Here is a 23,317-nt window from a genome sequence, read left to right as displayed (position 1 = left end):
AAACCTAGCGAGAGAAAGTGAAGTGGGAAATGAGGGAAAATGGCCCTTGTGGCCTTATATAGTCACTTGCGACGTTTTACCACTTTGCCCTTCGCCTTAGTCGTGTTTACCTGACACTGACACATAAGCCCATGCTTGATTGATATTACTCATTAATATCTTTCGCTGTACTTAACTTTCTTCATCATAATCACTTTCCGTGAATCTTAGTCCTCTGATACATTTAACAGACGAAACTTCCCATTAGCTGACGAGCGGGATGTTACACTCTACCCCCCTTAAAAAAATTTCGTCCTCGAAATTTAGAATCATCTACCAATCATCGCAGCAAAAATCTGCGTCCTTTGGTTTCTGCTATACAATATCTGATCAAAACCACTCTAAGGAGGTTGAAGAATACTTTCCTTATCAACACGTAACTCTTCTTAATCCGCATAGACAAATATGATCTCTTCTATCTTAATATCTTCCTCAATCACAGAACTATCGGAGATCATAATGATTAAAACTAACTTTTAGTATATGAGGATTGCTTGTCTCAGATATATTCCTTCTCTGCTTAGCATGAACTCTGTATCTAAGTAAGTTTTCTCTATCTGATTCACTCAGGATTTGCCTTTAAACTGGAGTTCTACTGATATCCAGGTTTGCCCTGCAGTGCTTACTTGTATCTAACATAACCATGTATATATCTTATCATGCATACATAATCTGTCTTACTGCACATTGCGATTTATGCCTCTTACTGATGCTACTTATCTTGATGATTCTACTCATCTCTAATCATAGTCTTATGAAACCTTTCTATCTCTTCATAACCTCCCTGTACTGCATTTCATGGGTAACTTGTCTAGCTTGGCATGAAGAAGTGAAATCAATTACACTGATTCATCTGACAATCTATTAACCTGTCTAGTGGTTCACATGCTCTTGAAACTTTCTACTAAGTCCATTTGCACTTGCATTGGACACTCTAAGCACAAATCTGTGCATCCCGTATGACATGAGTATCACATGGGCATTGTCATTCATAAAACTTTATCTTCTAATATTCCTGCATACTCTCTAGCGCCACTGCTTGTTAGTTAATAATGATACTCATTCTAGCTTTTGTTTCTAAGAGTTTCTAAACTTTGGTACATAGGTTCTTGGAACGAATTGATACATGACTAGAAAAATATCATTTTAAAACTGAGTCTATACTAGTACTGCGGAACCACAGGACGAGTCTCTATGTCTGAAAAAAAAAAATTTATGACTCTCCTTCACACTTGTCTCTAGCAAGCTGGTCCTGAAGTCTGTACGTCTTAAGTGAGCTTATTCGCTTACGACGTGTCTCCTCAGTTTTAACAATGTGAAATTTCATGTTTTTTATTTTATTTTAAAAACATCGTTCCCAAATTCCTTAATACCAATCTTAACTTTTAAAAATTATAAAATCGTGGCTTGACACCATTCTAGAAAGTATCGCTATCATTTAACAAGTATGGTATAAGAGGGTATGTACTTCGTCAGGCATAACCCATAAATCGTACTCCATTAACATATCACATACTCTTTCTGACTAGCCAACAACTCTTCTACGCATTCGACATCACCAAAAAGGCAACTCGATTAATTCATCTGTATAACTCTAGTCTTTCTCATCTTACCTGAGTGAAGATGTTTTCTTTAAACTCTCATCTTAATCACTACTGACTGCATAAGCATCTATACTTACTTAACATAGCGAGAACTCCTCGCTTTCCACATAATACTTCTCTCTAAAGCTGCATTTCTACCCTGGACTTCCTTCACGAAGGTCCTTACTACCAATTTCCATGTTCCATGGCTACTGTTCGCAACTTAAGTAATTAACTTCCGTTGCTCTACTCTGATTCCCACCGGTTGGCTTCAACCAATACTCTGATCCGTTGAGACGAGGGAACTTTATTCTTCTTCTGTTATTACATCAATATCTGATTGAACTTTGTTCGATACTTCTATGTTGCATGCTACTCTGCAACCTTGCTCTACTCTTTGCTGGTAAGATTGAACCTCAAGGAAACTTACCTCTGGACATATCAATGTCATACTTACTCTTATTCCTGAGCAACTTAACTCAAGGAGCACATCTTTGCTAAATTGAGTTGATCAGGCTCAACTAACATCAACAACTAGAACATCTACCCGGAACCCAATGGTCCCACTACCTTTGTTGTAACTTAATGATCCAAGGCACGGTCTGAATCGACCTGCTCTGATACCAAATGTAACACCCATACTAGACGTATCTAGAAAGTCTAGCATGTGCGTTAGTTTAGTACTGGATACATTAAAATTTACAACAATAAAACTACGAATGAATATTTTATACAACCGAATGCGTTCGTACATAATAATACAACTCAACTTTCTAAAGTATAATAGATGCATCCTTGAATATCCACATCGCCCTGCAGCGGTACGAACGAACACTTGTCGCATCATCCATTCGGCTACTAGCTTGCTAATCCAACCTGTTAATCTGAAACAAATAAGGATTGGGATGAGACATAATGTCTCAGTGAGTTCCCCTAAATCCTAGGCTATAGGTAACCTCAGGGGAAACCTACGGTCACCACGTGTCTAAAATACAACCTGACGGTTGGTTATACGTGTGTGGGGACTTGCATACTAGACGGTCGTGCATACTAGGGCCGTCATAGTCTTATCTCACTTGTTATAGGCTTCACTTCCTATACGTGTCATGGCGGTCAAGGGGAATCTAGAACCGCAATGCCAAGAATACGCTCTACGTATCGAGGCCTAAACATACTATAATCATGACACGATTCTAAACCGGACGATTAGGGGAAACCTAAGATCGTCATCGGCATATCTTTCTCTATTTGTTCTAATGCATAACTATGTTGTTTCTAACAACATATTCTATCTTACTGTCATGCTAGTTTTGACGTTCTACGTCTATGTTCTACTATTCTTGACGATCTACGTCAAGGCTCTATGACATAACATAAATATGTCTAATAAACATGCACAGTCAGATTCATTCATAAGTTAGCGTTTTACAAACAAGCATTATCTGAGTTCATTTTACGGAAAGCCCCGAGTGGAGTAACCCCGAGCGCAATCTCTATCTATCCGATGGAAACCTATCTAAGGTATAACCAACGGCACTCCTGCAGTGACGTGCGGGATCCTTACGGCTAACCCTGTTTCTCCTAATGGAAACCCCTTGTACCAACCTAGTGTGGACACAAGAGACACGACCACTACATCTTGCTTACTAAGTGACATGCGGGTTCCTTACGGCTAACCCCGTTTCACCTAATGGAAACCCCTTGAGCCAACCTAGTGTGGACACAAGAGACATGGCACCTTTGACTTAAAAGTCTTGGTCTATATATATATATATATATATATATATATATATATATATATATGCATGACTATTAAATCTATAAATGCTATCTCTTTTACCATGGATGCCTACACGATCCGACTAGAGGCAAACTATATGCTTGCTTAACTTGCTATGTGAAGAGATGTCTAATCAATTCACGTCTGGCCACACTCGTATGGCACTCTAGTTTCTATACGAAGAGAATACTCTATATCACTTCGCATCTAATCAAGCATACTACTCATGCCTAGAATTCTATTCTTTACTAACTATTCTAGTTCTTGACAAGCTATGTCAAGGCTCTACTTTCATCCCATGCCTAGTTCTTTGCTACCCGAGTAATTCGGTTGATCTCTCTTGAATCACTCTTGCCATTCTTGTTAAGATTGCCATGATTATCATTTCAAAAATCGTTTGATGTTATGTGCATTGCCTAGATGTTGTTTTGGGGTTATAAAGTTATAAAACGTTGAAAGAAAGGCTATGGAATGCACCACCGACCCGACAATGAGCCAACAAGCCAAAAACTAGCTGGCCAAACCAGAGGGCTGCGCTAATAGCGCCCCTGGAGCGTGGCATGCCTGAAGAATTTCGCTATTAGCGTAGAATTTCGCTAATAGCGTAGTTCTTCGGGTCTGTGGTACCAAATTTCCAATTTTGACCCAAAACTGATCCTACTTGATCCTGCAATGCACCATAATCATCCAGCAACATGTATATACATTTATAAACTTATTTCATGGCAATTTAACATGGAATCAACAAGAATTTATCAAAAGTTCATTAGGGTTCTAAACCTCTCATAAACTTAAATCTATACTTTGAACATGAAATTACTTAACCCAAGGGAAGGTAAACTATCTATGGAACTCACCTAACATGTTCCTTGCAATTTCCAAGCATCAACCCTAACTTCCTCTTCATTCTTGATCTTTAGCCCTTTCCTCCAAACCATGCTTTAATCTCTTCCTCCACTTGTTTCTTGCTTGTTAAGCCATGCTTTATCATGTATTGAAGGAAGATTGGATGTCTTAGAGAGGAGAGGGAGGCGAATTTCTAGAGAGAAGGAGGAGAGAAATGTTTTCCCAAAAACCTAGAGAGAGAAAGTGAAGTGGGAAATGAGGGAAAATGGCCCTTGTGGCCTTATATAGTCACTTGCGACGTTTTACCACTTTGCCCTTCGCCTTAGTCGTGTTTACCTGACACTGACACATAAGCCCATGCTTGATTGATATTACTCATTAATATCTTTCGCTGTACTTAACTTTCTTCATCATAATCACTTTCCATGAATCTTAGTCCTCTGATACATTTAACAGACGAAACTTCCCATTAGCTGACGAGCGGGATGTTACACTCTACCCCCCTTAAAAAAATTTCGTCCTCGAAATTTAGAATCATCTACCAATCATCGCAGCAAAAATCTGCGTCCTTTGGTTTCTGCTATACAATATCTGATCAAAACCACTCTAAGGAGGTTGAAGAATAATTTCCTTATCAACACGTAACTCTTCTTAATCCGCATAGACAAATATGATCTCTTCTATCTTAATATCTTCCTCAATCACAGAACTATCGGAGATCATAATGATTAAAACTAACTTTTAGTATATGAGGATTGCTTGTCTCAGATATATTCCTTCTCTGCTTAGCATGAACTCTGCATCTAAGTAAGTTTTCTCTATCTGATTCACTCAGGATTTGCCTTTAAACTGGAGTTCTACTGATATCCAGGTTTGCCCTGCAGTGCTTACTTGTATCTAACATAACTTCCATGTATATATCTTATCATGCATACATAATCTGTCTTACCGCACATTGCGATTTATGCCTCTTACTGATGCTACTTATCTTGATGATTCTACTCATCTCTAATCATAGTCTTATGAAACCTTTCTATCTCTTCATAACCTCCCTGTACTGCATTTCATGGGTAACTTGTCTAGCTTGGCATGAAGAAGTGAAATCAATTACACTGATTCATCTGACAATCTATTAAACTGTCTGGTGGTTCACATGCTCTTGAAACTTTCTACTAAGTCCATTTGCACTTGCATTGGACACTCTAAGCACAAATATGTGCATCCCGTATGACATGAGTATAACATGGGCATTGTCATTCATAAAACTTTATCTTCTAATATTCCTGCATACTCTCTAGCGCCACTGCTTGTTAGTTAATAACGATACTCATTCTAGCTTTTGTTTCTAAGAGTTTCTAAACTTTGGTACATAGGTTCTTGGAACGAATTGATACATGACTAGAAAAATATCATTTTAAAACTGAGTCTATACTAGTACTGCGGAACCACAGGACGAGTCTCTATGTCTGGAAAAAAAAATTTATGACTCTCCTTCACACTTGTCTCTAGCAAGCTGGTCCTGAAGTCTGTACGTCTTAAGTGAGCTTATTCGCTTACGACGTGTCTCCTCAGTTTTAACAATGTGAAATTTCATGTTTTTTTTTTATTTTAAAAACATCGTTCCCAAATTCCTTAATACCAATCTTAACTTTTAAAAATTATAAAATCGTGGCTTGACACCATTCTAGAAAGTATCGCTATCATTTAACAAGTATGGTATAAGAGGGTATGTACTTCGTCAGGCATAACCCATAAATCGTACTCCATTAACATATCACATACTCTTTCTGACTAGCCAACAACTCTTCTACGCATTCGACATCACCAAAAAGGCAACTCGATTAATTCATCTGTATAACTCTAGTCTTTCTCGTCTTACTTGAGTGAAGATGTTTTCTTTAAACTCTCATCTTAATCACTACTGACTGCATAAGCATCTATACTTACTTAACATAGCGAGAACTCCTCGCTTTCCACATAATACTTCTCTCTAAAGCTGCATTTCTACCCTGGACTTCCTTCACGAAGGTCCTTACTACCAATTTCCATGTTCCATGGCTACTGTTCGCAACTTAAGTAATTAACTTCCGTTGCTCTACTCTGATTCCCACCGGTTGGCTTCAACCAATACTCTGATCCGTTGAGACGAGGGAACTTTATTCTTCTTCTGTTATTACATCAATATCTGATTGAACTTTGTTCGATACTTCTATGTTGCATGCTACTCTGCAACCTTGCTCTACTCTTTGCTGGTAAGATTGAACCTCAAGGAAACTTACCTCTGGACATATCAATGTCATACTTACTCTTATTCCTGAGCAACTTAACTCAAGGAGCACATCTTTGCTAAATTGAGTTGATCAGGCTCAACTAACATCAACAACTAGAACATCTACCCGGAACCCAATGGTCCCACTACCTTTGTTCTAACTTAATGATCCAAGGCACGGTCTGAATCGACCTGCTCTGATACCAAATGTAACACCCATACTAGACGTATCTAGAAAGTCTAGCATGTGCGTTAGTTTAGTACTGGATACATTAAAATTTACAACAATAAAACTACGAATGAATATTTTATACAACCGAATGCGTTCGTACATAATAATACAACTCAACTTTCTAAAGTATAATAGATGCATCCTTGAATATCCACATCGCCCTGCAGCGGTACGAACGAACACTTGTCGCATCATCCATTCGGCTACTAGCTTGCTAATCCAACCTGTTAATCTGAAACAAATAAGGATTGGGATGAGACATAATGTCTCAGTGAGTTCCCCTAAATCCTAGGCTATAGGTAACCTCAGGGGAAACCTACGGTCACCACGTGTCTAAAATACAACCTGACGGTTGGTTATACGTGTGTGGGGACTTGCATACTAGACGGTCGTGCATACTAGGGCCGTCATAGTCTTATCTCACTTGTTATAGGCTTCACTTCCTATACGTGTCATGGCGGTCAAGGGGAATCTAGAACCGCAATGCCAAGAATACGCTCTACGTATCGAGGCCTAAACATACTATAATCATGACACGATTCTAAACCGGACGATTAGGGGAAACCTAAGATCGTCATCGGCATATCTTTCTCTATTTGTTCTAATGCATAACTATGTTGTTTCTAACAACATATTCTATCTTACTGTCATGCTATTTTTGACGTTCTACGTCTATGTTCTACTATTCTTGACGATCTACGTCAAGGCTCTATGACATAACATAAATATGTCTAATAAACATGCACAGTCAGATTCATTCATAAGTTAGCGTTTTACAAACAAGCATTATCTGAGTTCATTTTACGGAAAGCCCCGAGTGGAGTAACCCCGAGCGCAATCTCTATCTATCCGATGGAAACCTATCTAAGGTATAACCAACGGCACTCCTGCAGTGACGTGCGGGATCCTTACGGCTAACCCTGTTTCTCCTAATGGAAACCCCTTGTACCAACCTAGTGTGGACACAAGAGACACGACCACTACATCTTGCTTACTAAGTGACATGCGGGTTCCTTACGGCTAACCCCGTTTCACCTATTGGAAACCCCTTGAGCCAACCTAGTGTGGACACAAGAGACATGGCACCTTTGACTTAAAAGTCGTGGTCTATATATATATATATATATATATATATATATATATATATATATATATATATATATGCATGAGTATTAAATCTATAAATGCTATCTCTTTTACCATGGATGCCTACACGATCCGACTAGAGGCAAACTATATGCTTGCTTAACTTGCTATGTGAAGAGATGTCTAATCAATTCACGCCTGGCCACACTCGTATGGCACTCTAGTTTCTATACGAAGAGAATACTCTATATCACTTCGCATCTAATCAAGCATACTACTCATGCCTAGAATTCTATTCTTTACTAACTATTCTAGTTCTTGACAAGCTATGTCAAGGCTCTAATTTCATCCCATGCCTAGTTCTTTGCTACCCGAGTAATTCGATTAATCTCTCTTGAATCACTCTTGCCATTCTTGTTAAGATTGCCATGATTTTCATTTCGAAAATCGTTTGATGTTATGTGCATTGCCTAGATGTTGTTTTGGGGTTATAAAGTTATAAAACGTTGAAAGAAAGGCTATGGAATGCACCACCGACCCGACAATGAGCCAACAAGCCAAAAACTAGCTGGCCAAACCAGAGGGCTGCGCTAATAGCGCCCCTGGAGCGTGGCATGCCTGAAGAATTTCGCTATTAGCGTAGAATTTCGCTAATAGCGTAGTTCTTCGGGTCTGTGGTACCAAATTTCCAATTTTGACCCAAAACTGATCCTACTTGATCCTGCAATGCACCATAATCATCCAGCAACATGTATATACATTTATAAACTTATTTCATGGCAATTTAACATGGAATCAACAAGAATTTATCAAAAGTTCATTAGGGTTCTAAACCTCTCATAAACTTAAATCCATACTTTGAACATGAAATTACTTAACCCAAGGGAAGGTAAACTATCTATGGAACTCACCTAACATGTTCCTTGCAATTTCCAAGCATCAACCCTAACTTCCTCTTCATTCTTGATCTTTAGCCCTTTCCTCCAAACCATGCTTTAATCTCTTCCTCCACTTGTTTCTTGCTTGTTAAGCCATGCTTTATCATGTATTGAAGGAAGATTGGATGTCTTAGAGAGGAGAGGGAGGCGAATTTCTAGAGAGAAGGAGGAGAGAAATGTTTTCCCAAAAACCTAGAGAGAGAAAGTGAAGTGGGAAATGAGGGAAAATGGCCCTTGTGGCCTTATATAGTCACTTGCGACGTTTTACCACTTTGCCCTTCGCCTTAGTCGTGTTTACCTGACACTGACACATAAGCCCATGCTTGATTGATATTACTCATTAATATCTTTCGCTGTACTTAACTTTCTTCATCATAATCACTTTCCATGAATCTTAGTCCTCTGATACATTTAACAGACGAAACTTCCCATTAGCTGACGAGCGGGATGTTACACTCTACCCCCCTTAAAAAAATTTCGTCCTCGAAATTTAGAATCATCTACCAATCATCGCAGCAAAAATCTGCGTCCTTTGGTTTCTGCTATACAATATCTGATCAAAACCAGTCTAAGGAGGTTGAAGAATAATTTCCTTATCAACACGTAACTCTTCTTAATCCGCATAGACAAATATGATCTCTTCTATCTTAATATCTTCCTCAATCACAGAACTATCGGAGATCATAATGATTAAAACTAACTTTTAGTATATGAGGATTGCTTGTCTCAGATATATTCCTTCTCTGCTTAGCATGAACTCTGCATCTAAGTAAGTTTTCTCTATCTGATTCACTCAGGATTTGCCTTTAAACTGGAGTTCTACTGATATCCAGGTTTGCCCTGCAGTGCTTACTTGTATCTAACATAACTTCCATGTATATATCTTATCATGCATACATAATCTGTCTTACCGCACATTGCGATTTATGCCTCTTACTGATGCTACTTATCTTGATGATTCTACTCATCTCTAATCATAGTCTTATGAAACCTTTCTATCTCTTCATAACCTCCCTGTACTGCATTTCATGGGTAACTTGTCTAGCTTGGCATGAAGAAGTGAAATCAATTACACTGATTCATCTGACAATCTATTAAACTGTCTGGTGGTTCACATGCTCTTGAAACTTTCTACTAAGTCCATTTGCACTTGCATTGGACACTCTAAGCACAAATATGTGCATCCCGTATGACATGAGTATAACATGGGCATTGTCATTCATAAAACTTTATCTTCTAATATTCCTGCATACTCTCTAGCGCCACTGCTTGTTAGTTAATAACGATACTCATTCTAGCTTTTGTTTCTAAGAGTTTCTAAACTTTGGTACATAGGTTCTTGGAACGAATTGATACATGACTAGAAAAATATCATTTTAAAACTGAGTCTATACTAGTACTGCGGAACCACAGGACGAGTCTCTATGTCTGGAAAAAAAAAATTTATGACTCTCCTTCACACTTGTCTCTAGCAAGCTGGTCCTGAAGTCTGTACGTCTTAAGTGAGCTTATTCGCTTACGACGTGTCTCCTCAGTTTTAACAATGTGAAATTTCATGTTTTTTTTTTTATTTTAAAAACATCGTTCCCAAATTCCTTAATACCAATCTTAACTTTTAAAAATTATAAAATCGTGGCTTGACACCATTCTAGAAAGTATCGCTATCATTTAACAAGTATGGTATAAGAGGGTATGTACTTCGTCAGGCATAACCCATAAATCGTACTCCATTAACATATCACATACTCTTTCTGACTAGCCAACAACTCTTCTACGCATTCGACATCACCAAAAAGGCAACTCGATTAATTCATCTGTATAACTCTAGTCTTTCTCGTCTTACTTGAGTGAAGATGTTTTCTTTAAACTCTCATCTTAATCACTACTGACTGCATAAGCATCTATACTTACTTAACATAGCGAGAACTCCTCGCTTTCCACATAATACTTCTCTCTAAAGCTGCATTTCTACCCTGGACTTCCTTCACGAAGGTCCTTACTACCAATTTCCATGTTCCATGGCTACTGTTCGCAACTTAAGTAATTAACTTCCGTTGCTCTACTCTGATTCCCACCGGTTGGCTTCAACCAATACTCTGATCCGTTGAGACGAGGGAACTTTATTCTTCTTCTATTATTACATCAATATCTGATTGAACTCTGTTCGATACTTCTATGTTGCATGCTACTCTGCAACCTTGCTCTACTCTTTGCTGGTAAGATTGAACCTCAAGGAAACTTACCTCTGGACATATCAATGTCATACTTACTCTTATTCCTGAGCAACTTAACTCAAGGAGCACATCTTTGCTAAATTGAGTTGATCAGGCTCAACTAACATCAACAACTAGAACATCTACCCGGAACCCAATGGTCCCACTACCTTTGTTGTAACTTAATGATCCAAGGCACGGTCTGAATCGACCTGCTCTGATACCAAATGTAACACCCATACTAGACGTATCTAGAAAGTCTAGCATGTGCGTTAGTTTAGTACTGGATACATTAAAATTTACAACAATAAAACTACGAATGAATATTTTATACAACCGAATGCGTTCGTACATAATAATACAACTCAACTTTCTAAAGTATAATAGATGCATCCTTGAATATCCACATCGCCCTGCAGCGGTACGAACGAACACTTGTCGCATCATCCATTCGGCTACTAGCTTGCTAATCCAACCTGTTAATCTGAAACAAATAAGGATTGGGATGAGACATAATGTCTCAGTGAGTTCCCCTAAATCCTAGGCTATAGGTAACCTCAGGGGAAACCTACGGTCACCACGTGTCTAAAATACAACCTGACGGTTGGTTATACGTGTGTGGGGACTTGCATACTAGACGGTCGTGCATACTAGGGCCGTCATAGTCTTATCTCACTTGTTATAGGCTTCACTTCCTATACGTGTCATGGCGGTCAAGGGGAATCTAGAACCGCAATGCCAAGAATACGCTCTACGTATCGAGGCCTAAACATACTATAATCATGACACGATTCTAAACCGGACGATTAGGGGAAACCTAAGATCGTCATCGGCATATCTTTCTCTATTTGTTCTAATGCATAACTATGTTGTTTCTAACAACATATTCTATCTTACTATCATGCTAGTTTTGACGTTCTACATCTATGTTCTACTATTCTTGACGATCTACGTCAAGGCTCTATGACATAACATAAATATGTCTAATAAACATGCACAGTCAGATTCATTCATAAGTTAGCATTTTACAAACAAGCATTATCTGAGTTCATTTTACGGAAAGCCCCGAGTGGAGTAACCCCGAGCGCAATCTCTATCTATCCGATGGAAACCTATCTAAGGTATAACCAACGGCACTCCTGCAGTGACGTGCGGGATCCTTACGGCTAACCCTGTTTCTCCTAATGGAAACCCCTTGTACCAACCTAGTGTGGACACAAGAGACACGACCACTACATCTTGCTTACTAAGTGACATGCGGGTTCCTTACGGCTAACCCGTTTCACCTAATGGAAACCCCTTGAGCCAACCTAGTGTGGACACAAGAGACATGGCACCTTTGACTTAAAAGTCTTGGTCTATATATATATATATATATATATATATATATATATATGCATGAGTATTAAATCTATAAATGCTATCTCTTTTACCTCGGATGCCTATACGATCCGACTAGAGGCAAACTATATGCTTGCTTAACTTGCTATGTGAAGAGATGTCTAATCAATTCACGTCTGGCCACACTCATATGGCCTCTAGTTTCTATACGAAGAGAATACTCTATATCACTTCGCATCTAATCAAGCATACTACTCATGCTTAGAATTCTATTCTTTACTAACTATTCTAGTTCTTGACAAGCTATGTCAAGGCTCTACTTTCATCCCATGCCTAGTTCTTTGCTACCCGAGTAATTCGGTTAATCTCTCTTGAATCAGTCTTGCCATTCTTGTTAAGATTGCCATGATTTTCATTTCAAAAATCGTTTGATGTTATGTGCATTGCCTAGATGTTGTTTTGGGGTTATAAAGTTATAAAACGTTGAAAGAAAGGCTATGGAATGCACCACCGACCCGACATGAGCCAACAAGCCAAAAACTAGCTGGCCAAACCAGAGGGCTGCGCTAATAGCGCCCCTGGAGCGTGGCATGCCTGAAGAATTTCGCTATTAGCATAGAATTTCGCTAATAGCGTAGTTCTTCGGGTCTGTGGTACCAAATTTCCAATTTTGACCCAAAACTGATCCTACTTGATCCTGCAATGCACCATAATCATCCAGCAACATGTATATACATTTATAAACTTATTTCATGGTAATTTAACATGGAATCAACAAGAATTTATCAAAAGTTCATTAGGGTTCTAAACCTCTCCTAAACTTAAATCCATACTTTGAACATGAAATTACTTAACCCAAGGGAAGGTAAACTATCTATGGAACTCACCTAACATGTTCCTTGCAATTTCCAAGCATCAACCCTAACTTCCTCTTCATTCTTGATCTTTAGCCCTTTCCTCCAAACCATGCTTTAATCTCTTCCTCCACTTGTTTCTTGCTTGTTAAGCCATGCTTTATCATGTATTGAAGGAAGATTGGATGTCTTAGAGAGGAGAGGGAGGCGAATTTCTAGAGAGAAGGAGGAGAGAAATGTTTTCCCAAAAACCTAGAGAGAGAAAGTGAAGTGGGAAATGAGGGAAAATGGCCCTTGTGGCCTTATATAGTCACTTGCGACGTTTTACCACTTTGCCCTTCGCCTTAGTCGTGTTTACCTGACACTGACACATAAGCCCATGCTTGATTGATATTACTCATTAATATCTTTCGCTGTACTTAACTTTCTTCATCATAATCACTTTCCATGAATCTTAGTCCTCTGATACATTTAACAGACGAAACTTCCCATTAGCTGACGAGCGGGATGTTACAAATTCTAGTCAAATCAACACAAAAGGTAGCCTTGAACCAATTGTTAGCCAAAATAAATGAAATTTCAATTAAAAACAAGTTAACATAATTACTAATGAATAATAAGTAAATTTATTCATATATACTATTCAACAAAGAGATCTAAAACTTAAATCCATATTTTGTTAAGTTATTACAATGTTGTGAACATAGAGGAAATTCAATTTGACTTCTCCTTAGCTGAAACCCAGTGTAGCTTTGTGTAAAGGAGAAATATATACTTGATAAGTTTTTAAAACGTTGTTATTGAAATGTGAAATTCAATCAAATCGACGAAATACCAAATGCATTGAGAAAAATATACTTCAATCATGTGCACTTGGTAATTCGTCGACTGATAGAAAATTCACCTCCAACATAACACTAATGATGGTAAAATATGATAATAATTGGGCTAATGAGGTGCCTTTTGTGGCACAATATAAAACGAAGATGGAGAAATATCATTGAGACAAAGATAAAATACACGAATGAGAAACAAAATGTCTACAATTATAAAATTCAAGTGCCTCCATGAAATTAAACAAGTTCCTAGGTATTTATAGAATCAAATATTAACTCTGGAATGGTGGATTTAAGATTTGAACTTATTTTATTATGAAATTTATAAAAAAAAAATATATTTGTTTTCTAATTTCTAGAATGCCAAAAAGTTTAATAATAATAATAATAATAAATATAAAACTTTGAAATAAAAATAAATTGAAATTATGTTTTTCCTTTAAGGTTATTTGACTAAAATTTAAGTATTCTACATATTAAAAAATGAATTGTGTTGAAAATCGATAAGTTAAATTTGGACATTTTACTTTTACCATTTTTCAATATAATATAAAAAAATATTAAGACATTAAAAAAACAAAATGAGGATAATATTTCAAGGTGTACGAAAAAAATTATCTAGCTTATCTTTTGATTTGATTGGAAATAATAAATTGATATCAAAATTATTTAGTATTTTGGCACAAAGGAACGACGATGTTGAAAGAAAAAATGCAACCATGAATGACATTTCCCATGAGACCAAATAGATTACTAAAAAAATGTAAAAAATAACATATACAATCACACAAGTCCCAAGTCAAGTGGTCAATGTTTCAAAAAAGAAGTCAACAACATTTATTATAAACAAGTGGAAATATTTTGGCTTAGATTGGATTGGATCAGTTGTCACGGACAAAACGAAAAATTGATCAAATCTATTAAAGAAAATAAGGTTTTCTTGTTTTTTATATTTATTTTTTTTCCGGTTGGTGAACTTTGCAATGGGTGTGAGCAATTATATTTTAAGGCATCGAACTAAAGACAACTTATTAGCGAGTATTCTTGTACAACTCAATTCCACAGTAAATATACCACGGACATTCCAAATAAATGGACCGATGAATCTATATCCGAAATAGATTATTTCTATTCATGTTATAAATTAAGATTTCACAAGGTAATTTAGTTTGCATGTAAGCAATAAGCCTTTGATTTTTTAATACATGAATTGATTGCGGAAACATCACCACCATTTAATTTGACTATATGCATTTTTTATCTTATTTTTTTCAACAAATTGAATTTAAACCCTTTGATTGATCTATGACCATGCACTAAAAATTACTTGTATTAAAAAATAATGTATGCCACTTGATATAATAGATTACAATCGTAAAAACTTAATTATTTTTCCAAAAATCGGTGACTTAATATACTTAGTTTTACTAAAAAATCTACTCTCGAAACACTATTTTACCCGTAAATAAGTATTATGTAAAAGAAATTTTTGGTTTTTACTGTTTTTTTCCTACATGTGTTAGAACATAATGATATGAATAATACAATTTTTTTTTGGTGATTCTATAACTTTATTATTGGGTAGTTAATTCGAATAAAAAATCATGCATTTTTATTTTTAAGTGATAAACACTTGCTCGAAAACTTTTGTTGTTTATGTACATTCATATTTATTGTGATTTGACAATTAAATAATAAAATGCCTCAATAAGTTTATTGCAAATGAGTATGATTTGTTTCTTGTGATATGTTTAACTAAACGATAACTTGGTGTATTACTACTATAACCTTTAATTTTTTTGTTCAAATATTTTCTTATTATATTTCAAGATAACGACAATTTATCAATCAACCACAAGTTTTGTTTAAAGCATATGGTATGGAGATGAATTTGAGACGTCTTAAGTCGATTAAAAAAGATAATTATACAAAGATTGGGGGACATAAAGCCTTACCCAGCTGAAAGAAATACAATCAGCCCAGATGGTAAAAATGAAAAAACAAACAACATAAAAATAACTCTAAATGGTATGGTAACAACAAATCACAACTCCACGCAACAATACATAATTCAACGAGCCAACGTACGAGCTTAAAACTAAATTGCAAAATAAAAATGATACGTGAATTCTTAGAACCCAAATCGAGATCTTTATAAAGGTGGGAGATTCCACCGCCATCAAGGATACAAAACCCCACAACATTGCGACAATAAGCATCCACGCGACCAATTCTAGTCAAATCAACACAAATGGTAGCCTTGAACCAATTGTTAGCCAAAATAAATGAAATTTCAATTAAAAACAAGTTAACATAATTACTAATGAATGATAAGTCAATTTATTCATATATACTATTCAACAAAGAGATCTAAAACTGAGATCCATATTTTGTTACGTTATTACAATGTTGTGAACATAGAGGAGATTCAATTTGACTTCTCCTTAGCTTAAACCCAGTGTAGCCTTTGTGTAAAGGAGAAATATATACTTGATAAGTTTTTAAAACGTTGTTATTGAAATGTGAAATTCAATCAAATCGACAAAATACCAAATGCATTGAGAAAAATATACTTCAATCATGTGCATTTGGTAATTCGTTGACTGATAGAAAATTCACCTCCAACATAACACTAATGATGGTAAAATATGATAATAATTGGGCTAATGAGGTGCCTTTTGTAGCACAATATAAAACGAAGATGGAGAAAAATCATTGAGACAAAGATAAAATACACGAATGAGAATCCAAATGTCTACAATTATAAAATTCAAGTGCCTCCATGAAATTAAACAAGTTCCTAGGTATTTATAGAATCAAATTAATCAAATCTATTAAAGAAAAATAAAGTTTTCTTGTTTTTTATATTTATTTTTTTCCGGTTGGTGAAATTTGCAATGGATGGACAAATTTTTTTTCAAATATAATCACCATAGGATTGGGGATGGCGGCTCTGCTAGGGTTTGCACCCTCTTGAGAGCTCAGCCTGTTTGACTGATCTTGATGATTGTCCATCAATTACCAACATATAGATAATATTGCACCATTAATTTTTGGTGGTTTCACGTTCTCTCTTTGTTACGTGGTATCATCTTTTGCCAATTCTTCTTTTGGAACCTAGCTCCATTAATTCACGTTCTACCCACCCTCTTTCAATTTGCCAATTGTTACGTGGGATTAATTTTCTTTTGGAACCTACCGACAATATTTACGCTCAGGTGCTGCCATGCCTTTTGATTGGCAGGCTGAGCTTTCCAACACGGTGGCCCCTGCACCGTCGGCGAGGGTTCTCCTCCTCCTATGACACCAGCCGCTGCTACCTTTGCTCAAGTGTTGAAGGCACCGCAAACTGATTCCTCTAATGAGAATTTGCCTACACCGGTCATTAGAGGAGACACTGTCAGCATCGCAATTACGCAGGAAATTTATGAAAAGGGAACAGATTTTTGCAAACGACATCTGCGGGGTCGTCTGGTCCTGAACAAGGGAGATAAACCATACCTAACAAGAGATTTACAGCTGAAACTTCAGAAACAATGGACGACGACTCAGCCCTGGACCATGCTATCTTTAGGACGTGGTTACTATGAATTCTTTTTTGATTCCGAGGCAGATTTACGCACTGTTTGGGCGAGGGGAACAGTGAATTTGAAACCAGGTTTATTACGTGTGTTTGAATGGTCTAAAGATTTCAACATGCACAAGCAACGTAATACTCATGCACAAGTGTGGATTCATCTGTTGGAACTACCTCAGGAGTATTGGATGGAACGAACTCTACGTGAAATTGCAAGTTCGGTAGGCACTCCGATTATTATTGATAATGCCACTACCAAACGCATTTTTGGCCATTATGCTAGAATTCTAGTGGACATGGATTTTACTCGCAAGATTTTTCATGAAATCGTGGTGGAAAGGGTCGGTTACTCTTTTACTGTGAAGGTTGCTTATGAACGTATGCCGGATTTTTGCACTCATTGTCATAACATAGGCCATGATGTTACTGCTTGTCGGTGGCTTTACCCCCCGAAGGAAAAAGAAAGTGTCAAAGAAAAGGTAGCTCAGGGTAAGAAACAAGTTCCTCAATAGAGACTAGAGTGGATACCTCATAAGGATAACCCCTCAGGTATAGGCTCCTCTACAGCTATTCAAGACCCGAAGCATGTTCCAACTCCCACCGTAGTGGAAAAGCATTCAGAGCCGGTTGTTCCCCCATCACCGCAGAAACAATTGGAAACACATCCAGAGCTGGTTGCTCCCCCATCACCGTAACAAGAATCACTTGAGAAGGAAGTGCCTGAGCTAAACAACACATCAACCGAGGCTTTTATAGCTTTGGAAGCAACTTTGCAAGCTGATGATGTCGCAGAACATACCATTGCAGATGAAAATTTGGCGCAACAAGGGGATACATCTTCTCCTCAGGAAAATTTGATCCCTCAGCGTACACTGCCTCAGTATACTGAATCTGTTCTTACTTTAGTCCGAAAGGATGCTTGTAAAGAAGATGTTGCGGCTGTTGATGGGGCCTCTTTATTCCAACACGCAGCAAACAATATCACAGATGAGGCAGAGGTAAATTTATCGTTTCCGGTCCCACCCGTACAACAACATGTTAGCAAGAACATTCAAGATGGTCTTGATTTATGGGCCAGAATCCGTGAATATGATCAACGAATGGCTGATGAAGGCTTCACTCAAGTTCTTACCAAGGCTCAGAAGCAAACTCGTAAAAAGCAAGTCCTTGGCACGTCCTATCAAACCCGCGCAAAGGGTGCTCTTCCATCTTCCAAATGATTCTGTTATATTGGAATGTCCGTATCAGCTGTGCAGACAAATTGACGACTATGAGTCATGAGATTCAAAGTTATTTTGGTTAGATACTCTTCTGGCTGATCGTCAGTTGCATATGGATTTCTTCGTGATAGAGTTGGTTTGTTTAACTACAGATTTTCTTAGTCTGTAGTAGTTTTTTTTTCAGTTTTTTTTGTTTGTTTTTCTTCTGAGGGTTTTGGCCTAGTCCCCCCTCTTCTTGTATATTTTTTTTCCTTTTTTTAATAAAATTTTAGAGTTTGGCTGCATAGGACGGAGGTTTCCCAGATGCCAACCTAGTTGGTATGTCGGTGTTTCCTCCCGATGTCTGCCATTACTCCTTGCTTAGCAAAAAAAAAAAAAAAAATTTGCAATGGGTGTGAGCAATTATATTTTAAGGCATCGAACTAAAGACCACTTATTAGCGAGTATTCTTGTACAACTCAATTCCACAGTAAACATTAAGCCTTTGATTTCACAAGGTAATTTAGTTTGCATGTAAACAATAAGCCTTTGATTTTTTAATACATGAATTGATTGCGGAAACATCACCACCATTTAATTTGACTATATGCTTTTTTATCTTATTTTTTTCAACAAATTGAATTTAAACCCTTTGATTGATATATGACCATGCACTAAAAATTACTCGTATTAAAAAATAATGTATGCCACTTGATATAATAGATTACAATCGTAAAAACTTAATTATTTTTCTAAAAATCGGTGACTTAATATACTTAGTTTTACTAAAAAATCTACTCTCGAAACACTATTTTACCCGTAAATAAGTATTATGTAAAAGAAATTTTTGGTTTTTACTGTTTTTTTCCTACATGTGTTGGAAAATAATCATATGAATAATACAATTTTTTTTGGTGATTCTCTAACTTTATTATTGGGTAGTTAATTCGAATAAAAAATCATGCATTTTTATTTTTAAGTGAGAAACACTTGCTCGAAAACTTTAGTTGTTTAAGTACATTCATATTTATTGTGATTTGACAATTAAATAATAAAATGCCTCAATAATTTTATTGCAAATGGGTATGATTTGTTTCTTGTGATATGTTTAACCAAACGATAACTTGTGTATTACTATTATAGCCTTTATGTTTTTTGTTCAAATATTTTCATATTATATTTCAAGATAACGACAATTTATCAAATAACCACAAATTTTGTTTAAAGCATATGGCGTGGAGATGAATTTGAGACGTCTTAAGTTGATTAAAAAAGAAAGTTATACAAAGATTGCGGGGACATAAATCCTTACCCAGCTGAAAGAAATACAACCAACCCAGATGGTAAAAATGAAAAAACAAACAACATAAAAATAACCCTAAATGGTATGGTAAAAACAAATCACAATCTAGAGTAAAACTCCACGCAACAATGCATAATTAAACGAGCCAACATACGAGCTCAAAACTAAATTGCAAAATAAAAGTGATACGTGAATTCTTAGAACCCAAATCTAGATCTTTATGAAGGTGAGAGATTCCACCGCCAACAAAGATACAAAACCCCACAGCATTGCGACAATAAGCATCCACGCGACCAATTCTAGTCAAATCAACACATAAGGTAGCCTTGAACCAATTGTTAGCCAAATAAATGAAATTTCAATTAAAAACAAGTTAACATAATAAAAGAGTGAGTGCTAGAAAGAGTGCTGAAAAGAGAGTGTTGCTAGCATTCCTCTTCCTCTAAGTCAATTTATTCATATATACTATTCAACAAAGAGATCTAAAACTTAGGTCCATATTTTGTTACGTTATTACAATGTTGTAAACATATAAAGAAATTCAATTTGACTTCTCCTTAGCTTAAACCCAGTGTAGCCTTTGTAAAGGAGAAATATATACTTGATAAGTTTTTAAAACATTTTTATTGAAATGTGAAATTCAATCAAATCGACGAACTACCAAATGCATTGAGAAAAATATAATTCAATCATATGCATTTGGTAATTCATCGACTGATAGAAAATTCACCTCCAACATAAGACTAATGATGGTAACATATGATAATGATTTGGCTAATGAGGTGCCTTTTGTGGCACAATATAAAACGAAGATGGAGAAAAATCATTGTGACAAAGATAAAATAAAATCTAAAACATACACGAATGAGAAACGAAATGTCTACAATTATAAAATTCAAGTGCCTCCATGAAATTAAACAAGTTCCTAGGTATTTATAGCATCAAATATTAACTTTTGAATGGTGGATTTACGATTTGAACTTATTTTATTAGGAAATTTATAAAAAAATAATAATATTTGTTTTCTATAAAACTTTAAAATAGAAATAAATTGAAATTATGTTTTTCCTTTAAGGTTATTTGACTAAAATTTAAGTATTCTAAATATTAAAAAATAATTGTGTTGAAAATCGATAAGTTAAATTTGGACATTTTACTTTTACCATTTTTCAATATAATATAGAAAAATATTAAAGACATTAAAAAAAATGAGGATAATATTTCAAGGTGTACGAAAAAAATTACCTAGCATATCTTTTGATTTGATTGGCAACAATAAATTGATATCAAAATTATTTACTATTTGAGCACAAAGGAACGACGATGTTGAAAAAAAATGCAACCATGCATGACATTTCTCATGAGACCAAATAGATTACTAAACAAATGTAAATAGTAACATATACAATCACACAAGTCCCAAGTCACGTGGTCAATGTTTCAAAATAGAAGTCAACAACATTTATTATAAACAAATGGAAATTTATTTGGCTTAGATTGGATTGGATCAGTTGTCATAGACAAAACGAAAAATTGATCAAATCTATTAAAGAAAATAAGGTTTTCTTGTTTTTTATATTTTTTTCCGGTTGGTGAACTTTGCAATGGGTGTGAGCAATTATATTTTAAGGCATCGAACTAAAGACCACTTATTAGCGAGTATTCTTGTACACATTCTACTCAATTCCACAGTAAACATACCACGGACATTCCAAATAAATGGACCGATGAATCTATATCGGAAATAGATTATTTCTATTCGTGTTATAAATTAAGATTTCACAAGGTAATTTAGTTTGCATGTAAACAATAAGCCTTTGATTTTTTTAATACATGAATTGATTGCGGAAACATCACCACCATTTAATTTGACTATATGATTTTTTATCTTGTTTTTGTCAACAAATTGAATTTAAACCCTGTGATTGATATATGACCATGCACTAAAAATAACTGGTATTAAAAAATAAACTATGCCACTTGATATAATAGATTACAATCGTAAAAACTTAATTATTTTTCCAAAAATCGGTGACTTAATATACTTAGTTTTACTAAAAAATCTACTCTCGAAACACTATTTTACCCGTAAATAAGTATTATGTAAAAGAAATTTTTGGTTTTTACTGTTTTTTTCCTACATGTGTTAGAAAATAATGATATGAATAATACAATTTTTTTTGGTGATTCTATAACTTTATTATTGGGTAGTTAATTCGAATAAAAAATCATGCATTTTTATTTTTAAGTGATAAAAACTTGCTCGAATACTTTAGTTGTTTAAGTACATTCATATTTATTGTGATTTGACAATTAAATAATAAAATGCCTCAATAATTTTATTGCAAATGAGTATGATTTGTTTCTTGTGATATGTTTAACCAAACGATAACTTGGTGTATTACTACTCTAACCTTTAATTATTTGTTCAAATATTTTCTTATTATATTTCAAGATAACGACAATTTATCAATCAACCACAAGTTTTGTTTAAAGCATATGGTGTGGAGATGAATTTGAGACGTCTTAAGTCGATTAAAAAAGAAAATTATACAAAGATTGGGGGGACATAAAGCCTTACCCAGCTGAAAGAAATACAACCAGCCCAGATGGTAAAAATGAAAAAACAAACAACATAAAAATAACCCTAAATGGTATGGTAACAACAAATCACAATTTAGTGTAAAACTCCACGCAACAATACATAATTCAACGAGCCAACGTACGAGGTTAAAACTAAATTGCAAAATAAAAATGACACGTGAATTCTTAGAACCTAAATCTAGAGCTTTATGAAGGTGGGAGACTCCACCGCCAACAAGGATACAAAACCCCACAGCGTTGCGACAATAAGCACCCACGCAACCAATTGTAGTCAAATATACACAAAAGGTAGCCTTGAACCAATTGTTAGCCAAAATAAATGAAATTTCAATTAAAAACAAGTTAATATAATGACTAATGAATAATAAGTCAATTCATTCATATATACTATTCAACAAAGATATCTAAAACTTAGATCCACATTTTGTTACGTTATTACAATGTTGTGAACATAGAAGAAATTCAATTTGACTTCTCCTTAGCTTAAACCCAGTGTAGCCTTTGTGTAAAGGAGAAATATATACTTGATAAGTTTTTAAAACGTTGTTATTGAAATGTGAAATTCAATCAAATCGACGAACTACCAAATGCATTGAGAAAAATATACTTCAATCATA

The 23,317-nt window shown here is 35.6% G+C and overlaps 1 protein-coding gene across 1 annotated transcript; it reads left to right on the top strand.

Annotated features, from left to right (window-relative positions):
* The first annotated feature begins 17,317 nt into the window (after window positions 1–17,317).
* LOC146899073 (uncharacterized) lies at window positions 17,318–18,814 on the top strand. Its single transcript, XM_085736682.1, has 2 exons — window positions 17,318–18,083; window positions 18,294–18,814. The coding sequence occupies exons 1-2, from the start codon at window positions 17,318–17,320 to the stop codon at window positions 18,812–18,814; spliced, it is 1,287 nt and encodes a 428-aa protein (XP_085592808.1).
* Window positions 18,815–23,317: the final 4,503 nt, after the last annotated feature.

The sequence above is a fragment of the Medicago sativa genome, chromosome 8, assembly GCF_051527215.1.
Source record: "Medicago sativa cultivar Bolivia chromosome 8, Bolivia_mono, whole genome shotgun sequence".
Lineage (NCBI taxonomy): Eukaryota > Viridiplantae > Streptophyta > Magnoliopsida > Fabales > Fabaceae > Medicago > Medicago sativa.
Note: the sequence above shows the minus strand (reverse complement) of the source record. Positions and strands in the feature narration are given on the sequence as shown.

Coding starts and splice junctions, on each gene's coding strand:
- LOC146899073 (XM_085736682.1), top strand. CDS start 17,318: ATGACACCAGCCGCTGCTACCTTTGCTCAAGTGTTGAAGGCACCGCAA. Junction 18,084..18,293: donor CAAAGAAAAGGTAGCTCAGG/GTAAGAAACAAG, acceptor CACCGTAACAAG/AATCACTTGAGAAGGAAGTG.